This window comes from Neolamprologus multifasciatus, chromosome 22 (genome assembly GCF_963576455.1).
Source record: "Neolamprologus multifasciatus chromosome 22, fNeoMul1.2, whole genome shotgun sequence".
NCBI classification, from domain to species: Eukaryota; Metazoa; Chordata; class Actinopteri; order Cichliformes; family Cichlidae; genus Neolamprologus; species Neolamprologus multifasciatus.
Genome location: NC_140459.1, coordinates 34,636,333 through 34,643,734, shown reverse-complemented (window position 1 = coordinate 34,643,734; position 7,402 = coordinate 34,636,333). Strand labels below are relative to the sequence as shown.

The window sequence follows — 7,402 nt, the reverse complement described above, 5'->3', positions numbered from 1 at the left end:
GCTTTACGCTGGGCAGAGGGGGGAGGGGCGGTAGTTACACTCAGTAGCACAGGAACAGAGCGGGAGGGAGAGAGAGAGAGAGAGAGCCAGGGACAACAACGTCACATTAGAAAGGTATAGTAATCATCCACAACTATTTTCAGTTGCAGATGATAAACGATTCAGAAAGTTTATTCATGCAGGTCCATATGACAGAGAATGTGCATCTTCTTTTTGTTTTCATATTTTAATTTATATTTAATTGTGTTGTGGTTTGCAGTGTTTTGTGTTGTTTCACTCTAAATTTGTTTAAAAGGAAAAAGCTGAAAATGTAAATAGTTAAAAGCTAAAATGTGAATAGTTGGTTTTTGTATTATATGATTTATTTATTACATTTTATGTGGAGTGAATAAATAAAAGTATATTTACGGTGGCCCCTAAAGACAAAACACGTACACGTTCGGAGCCGAAGGACCCTGCTCTTTTTAGTGAGCCGAGCCGAAGGAGCTCTAAAAAGAGCCGGAAATCCCATCACTAGTGTCGCACATTTGGCCTTTTTCCCTGGACAATCGCAGAATCTTCTCTCTGTCAGTGTAGTAGTGCAGGTGTGATGCCCACAAGTGTATGGTCACAATTGTAAATTTTTTGTGAATTGTTTTGATGTAAAAGACCTGATTTTATGGTGGTATTGCACTTTTCATTTAGAGTTAGGGACAATGTAATTGCGTGGCATTGCCACAAGGGGGAGATAGTGGTGAGTGCGATAGGCCGTTGCAACGCTTCTCTGCCTCAGACGAGGAAGAGCCTGCAGACCGAACGCAACTGATGTCTCCTGTCTCTGCTTTTCTGTTAAAAAAACAGGTCAGTAGTTCAAGTTTGCTCGCTGTAATGTACATATAAAGGCAAGAAACCTTTTTCTGTCTTAGTTTAAAGACCGCGAAAGTTGTGTGAGAGTGTGTTTTCACCGATTGAGAGAAAGCTAACTTTACCGCCATTTGTAATGGAAGCCGCCATTTCACTCGTAGTCTAAATAGGTAGCTGGTCTTATTACCTGTTTTATTTTGTGACAAATGCAGCTCTTAGACACTTCTTGTATCCTGACATTATTGGAAGTTACAGTTGATTAGGACCTACCCAGTTCTTATGTGTGAAATGTAAATAGTCTGATGTATACTGTTTGTGGATGATTGTAAACTGTTTGTGAGCAATGGAAGAATATTTTTGTTTATTGGTTAAAAATGTAATATATTGTTGAATCTGTTAAAGTATAAAGAAAGTATAACGGCGACATAAGCAGGTTAATTGCAGTGTTAATGGTGCTGCACAGAAATATTTTTGATGCTAAAATGCAGTAGAATTGGTTACAGATTTACTGTAAAGGACACTCATACAATGATTATTTTGTAAGTTTATTCTTGCGAGAGTGCAAGGTAACCAAAAGGGGTTGAGCTGTGGACCTAATTGAATGTGTTTGTGTTGTTAAAAGAGAAAGGTGTGTGTCTAAATGAAAAGAAAAGGACGTTAAATTCTGTTAATAAATCAGACGAGGAAGAGCCTGCAGACCGAACTCAACTGATGTCTCCTGTCTCTGCTTTTCTGTTAAAAAACAGTTTAAAAACAGACCCCATCAAAGGCCTGTAACATAATTTTGGTGGCCCGTACGGGGATCAACATGCTACGAGGGCGACTGCTGATCCTTTAATCAACGAACCCGAGACAGCCATCACAGGGCAGGCGTGTTGGAACAGCAGACGTGCAACTGAGGCAGCAGCGGGACCTGTGTCGAGGAGGGGAACCCCTGCTGGAGAGGTGACAGGCTGCGTGTTTGAGCTGACTGCACTGTGAGGAGTTGCTAGCCAAAGAACACACAATGGAGGACAGTGAACGAAAAGAACTGGCTTGGCAGATCAGAAAGAGTCTTTATGCACTGACAGCAGAGGAACTCTTCCAGATTGCTACAAACATCACAGCAGTACCTGATGTGGACCCCGCAAGTGTAAGACGTGGTGATGAGGAAAGTTGTTTTGATTATGTTTGTGCTTATCTGCGCTGTAAGACATTGCTTGACTTAGAGGATCAGGGGTTTTCACACCTACTGTTGTTGAAAAATGCTATTATTCATCTCATTGATAGTCGTACCACTGAAGTATCTCACCCTGTAGTCTCAGAGGAAAATGTTGTTACTCTCAAAACACTTAAGCACCCTGAACAGAGTGATGTACTTACCTCAGCTATATTGCCTCATGAGTCTGTTAATCCACAAGTAACAGAGTATGAAATGCTAAAGGCTAACTACGAGGCACTTGGTAAAAAGTTAGCAGATTTACAAGTGACATCCGCAACACAAGACACACCCACCCATCCACAGTCACCCCAGCCTCGAGCTGAGAGCGTGACAAACAGCCGCTCCACCACAGACATGCGACAATCTAAGCCTGATCACATGGTTTCCCTAAGAGACCTGCCATTTTTGCAACGCAGAGAGTTTAAAGTACATGGGGGTCAGGTTGGGGACGTTGCATCTGACATTAGCTACCATGGACTGTGTAAGCAGATTGAGGAGGGGCTCAAGGTGAAGCACACAGAGGGAGAGATCATTCAAGGTGTGCTCCGTATTATCAAGCCTGGACAGTTTAAGGACATGTTGATCAGTAAAGATGACTTGACCCTCATTGAACTCAAAAGCTTACTACGTTCACACCTGAGTGAGAAGAGTGGGAGTGAGTTATTTCAGGAATTGTTGAGCACTAAGCAACATGACCATGAAACTCCACAACAGTTCCTCTACAGGATGATTGGACTGAAGCAGAAAGTCATGTTTGCATCCAGGCAGGACAACATGGACGTTGTGTATGAGACACGTACGATCAAAATGTGTTTCTACGCACCATTCATCAAGGTCTTCTACCAAAATATAGTGACATTCGTAATGAACTCAAGCCACTACTATCAGACTATAGTGTGCCAGATGAAGCCTTGATAAGGCAAGTGAACAAAGTGTCAAGTGAAGAGAGTGAGCGACAGCGAAGACTGGGATATTCCACTCGACAAAAGGTAACACACGCTCATACTGCTCAACTTGAAGCTGCTAAAGACACTGAAATGACTGACTGTAAATCTAAGAGTAAGAATAAAGTCATAGAAGAGCTGGCTGCAAAGGTGGAAACCCTGACCAAAGTGGTGGAGTCTCTCACAGCCAGTCAGGCTCGTGAACCTACTTGTCAGTGTGCACACCCAAAGCAGAAGCCCAGACAAACTGCAAAACAGTTTGTTCAAACGAAGCCAACACAGAAGCTCTAGTTGGCCTCCTGCTGATATACACACTCCCAGAACCAGTGGACAGCCAGACCCAAAATCACCAGGTATGTGCTCAGAAGAGTTTGCTCATGTCAGAAGTAGTTGGGCGACCCTTCCAACGAAAAATGCAGACACAGGGGCAAGTGAGAGAGTGGCAGAGCTTGTTGGAAAAAAATGTAAAATCAAGTGTTACATTCATAGCTTTGCAGTGGACTGTTTATTGGACACGGGTGCACAAGTGAGTCTCATTGATCGCCAGTGGGCAAAAACCTACCTCTGACCACAAACTCCGGCCACTGACAGAACTTATTGGAGATAAGGCTCTTAGTGTGCTTGGTGTTAATGGCCAGCCATTACCCTACGACGGCTGGGTGGGCGTGATGGTGAGTCTCCCAGAGAATAGTGACCCAAACTTGACTGTACAAGTCCCCTTTTTAGTAAGCAGTGTGCCCATGGACTGCCCCCTGATTGGTTTCAATGTAATTGAACAGCTGATACTGGGGCCAAATGCTAGTACAAACCTCATACCCACCATTGTGAGCCTCCTGCGCAGCGCAATGAACCTCCAGGATGACACAGCGACGGCACTGGTCAACTTCATCCAGACCAAGCTTACCAGTGATAACAGGGTCAGCCAGAGTGTCCTAAAAGTGGGCCTGCACGATGTAGTAATCCCAGCTGGTCAAGTTAAGTATGTTAAGTGTAAAGTCTCTTCTACAGTTGTCTGTACATACACTAAAATCAATTTTAAATGAAACAACTCAGATGTGTTTGAAGTGCAGACTTTCAGCTTTAATTCAGGGGGTTGAACAAAGAAACTGCAGAAAAATGTGAGGAACTAAAGCATGTTTAACACAATCGCTTCATTTCAGGGGAAATGTAGAGGAAAAATTAGAAAAATTAAATAACTTCATTAAATTAATTAAATAATAAGATTGTCAGCTGATAACCAGCTTCATGCGACCGCTTATCCTGGTCCCAGTGTTAGGGTCAGTGAATCCAGTTAACAGAAAGATATCCTGGATATACTTGACTGACTTTTTAGACTCAAGATTAATAATCATAACAAAAATTATAGTCTAACATCCAGAAATCTGCACGATGTGTTTCATTATGTCTAACAAGCCTTGTACAGTTAAAGCTAACAGTTACTACATGACTGAAACACCAACATTATCTCTTTTATTAAAACATGCATATTAGGGCTGGGTATCGTCACTCATTTCTAGAATCGATTCGATCCACGATTCCATTCAATTTGATTCAATTTGAATCGGGGAAATTTTGCCTCAGACAGTCAGAAATATTATCATTCAGATCATGCATCAGTACATTTCTATATTTTTATATCTATAAAAAGAAATCTGACACTTGCGAGACTTTATCAAAGGTGTGAGCATCACAGCCTTTGTGTCAAAGTAGCTGAAGATAAAACAGAAAAACATGAAGGTTTTCCTGGCCTGGGATTTTATACAAATATTCTGCAGTACATCAAAAACGAAAGAAAACCATTAATGAACATATGAACATGACCTGATGCTGCTGACATGAAGCAGAGCAAAGTTACAGAGGTTTTATTAGAGACACAGCTGAACATTTTGCAATTTTGCATCATTTTAAAAAGTTTAAATTTGTTCAGTATTGAACGGCAGAAATGAGGCTTTGTTTTCAGAAGTAAGTAAAAGAAAAAAAAACAGCGGCCGACAGGCTGTAAGAACGGTAGACTTGTGCATAACAAGCAAGCGAATAATGCAGAAAACAGATTTTTAGACGGGAAACTGTTCTTGAAGTACAGAGAGAGAGAGAGAGAGAGAGAGAGAGAGCTGTGCATGAAGTGTGATTTTATCCTGGTGGCAGCAAAACAATCAGAGTGAAGTCATGACGATGTTTATGTGAAGCGTAGTTTGGATCTTCTTTTGCTGCTGGTTCAGTCAATATTGTTTGGAGAGAGATAAACTAACAGCTTTAGAATCGGCGCAAAAAGGGCGTAAACACAAAGCGCCGACCCGCCGAAACATCAGAGTCAGCGAGCTGTCGGCTTTCAGCTCGTGTCCGTGCAGTCAGGTGAGAAAGTCACAGCTCACTGATTCTGATGCGTCGGCGGCTCCGCGCTTTGTGTTTACGTCTTTGTGCAGAATCCGTGTTCCTGCTCTCATTTACTGTTTTAGCTGTTTGGTGGTTGTTGAAATTTTGGGAGGTTTAACCTGAGATTCTGGCGTTTTGGCCAAAATCAATTTATATTAAAAAATCGATTCAGGATTTTAATGAATCGATATCACGTTATCCAAGCCAGAATCGATTTTAATCGATAAATCGATAATCAAAACCCACCCCTGATGCATATACACGGGTCACACTGCTTATTGACCCCCCCCAAAGATCAGATCTGAATCAGACAGGTTTTTGTTTTTTGTTTTCAAAGTTTAGACTTTGCTTCTATTGGACTTTTTATCAGTAACACGTGCTTACTTTTTGCAGGAACAGTTGAAACTAACATAAATAACTCAAGAGCTGATCGTCAGCAGGGGGTTTACAAGTTGTGTGCCACGTTGTCAGCGGTATAAGCTCGACCACTTGCAAGGTGAGCTGGCAGACATCACTGAATTCATCAGAGATGATTAGGTTCATTTTGACAAAGTGAGCAGATATTTAACCTCCTAGGACCTGGCGTCCACATATGTGGACATCACATTTTGGGTTGTTTAGACCAAAATACTCAATTTTGCTCTACAAGGGCCTGATGTCCACTTACGAGGATGTTATACTGCCACTGTGCTATCGAAATTTTAGACAAATATCCTCATATGTGGCTCTCATTTTTCTCAGAAACAAAAATTTGGTAAAGAAAAAAATCTGGTAATTCTTTGTTTTTACATTCATCAGGTCCCAATCAGCCCAAATATCAAAGAGAAATTAAAAATGAATGCCACGGAGGAGTTCGGGTCTTAGGAGGTTAAAGATGATGCCACTACATTCTTGTCTAGAAGATATTAAAGTGTATTTGGTGACACACAAGAAAGGGTAAAGTTTAAGTATAGTTTGGGTCCACACATGTCCAAACCCTGGTGTGTAGGCCTACTTAGCTTTGAGAAATTGTCATGGGACCGGGGTCTGGGTGACCCAGGGCCTGTAAGAAGTTATGGACATGTGTGTTTTTGGTGCTGCTGTCTCCTGTTTCCATGTTTGTGTATCTAGGTATGTGTGTGTGGGTGTGTCAGCCAGGAGCCTGGCCACACCTGTGGAGGAGAATTACTCACACCTGCAGCTGATCAAGCTTCGTCAGAGGAGCTACTTAGGAGTGTGGTGGAGCTCTCTCCGATGCTGGATCATTGCGTAACTTCACGTTAGTCTCTTGGCAAGTTAGTTAAGGTTAGTCTGCCGCATTGTGGCGTTGCTGACGGCTGCCTCTTCTTTATTCCCCAGGAGGAGTGTGGAGACGAGAGGGCAGCGAGCACGGGGTGCTCAGACACTGAGGAGCGCACACAAAGAACACTAACACTGGCAAGAGGACATGTCAGAGTCGGGAACGCACTGGGGATTTATTGTTGTTTGGAATATTTTGCATCACTGTAAATAAATGCACTGACCTCATTAAAGAGTCCAGCATTTGGGTCCTCCTTCCCCTCATCATAGTCTGCCACGCAGGCCGTGACAGAAAAGCCCACTAAAAGAACGCCCACCAGACCAAAGCAATGGTTTTGACTTGATCAGCATTAACCCCGCCCCCTGACTTTGATGGGTGAAGCTGACAAATCAAATGTATTTATGAAAACCGATGCAGGGCCAGGAGTAGCAACGTGAATTAAATAAATACATCATTAAATAATTCATTAAATGTGTCAGTAAAATAATTAAAATAGAAAACAAACCAATAATTGATTAAATATGTAATTAACTCATTTGAATTGTATATAAACAAATAATGAAACATTTTAAATGAAATTAATGGATAATTCCTTATTAATATATTTCTTTAATTAATTATGTACATTTTTTTAATTAATTACTGAAATAGTTAATTCATTAGTGATGTCTTTATTTAATACAACCATAAAATTATTGTCTAGTTTACATAAAATCAATTTAGGACATCATTATTAAAGGTTAAATTATGATAATGAATACA

The 7,402-nt window shown here is 41.3% G+C and overlaps 1 protein-coding gene across 1 annotated transcript; it reads left to right on the top strand.

Moving 5' to 3' along the window:
- The first annotated feature begins 591 nt into the window (after positions 1-591).
- Positions 592-6,344, top strand: LOC146493897 (uncharacterized). The gene is made up of 2 exons (XM_085149338.1): positions 592-840; positions 1,590-6,344. The coding sequence occupies exon 2, from the start codon at positions 1,850-1,852 to the stop codon at positions 2,957-2,959; it is 1,110 nt and encodes a 369-aa protein (XP_085005464.1). The 5' UTR covers positions 592-840; positions 1,590-1,849; the 3' UTR covers positions 2,960-6,344.
- The last annotated feature ends 1,058 nt before the right edge of the window (positions 6,345-7,402 follow it).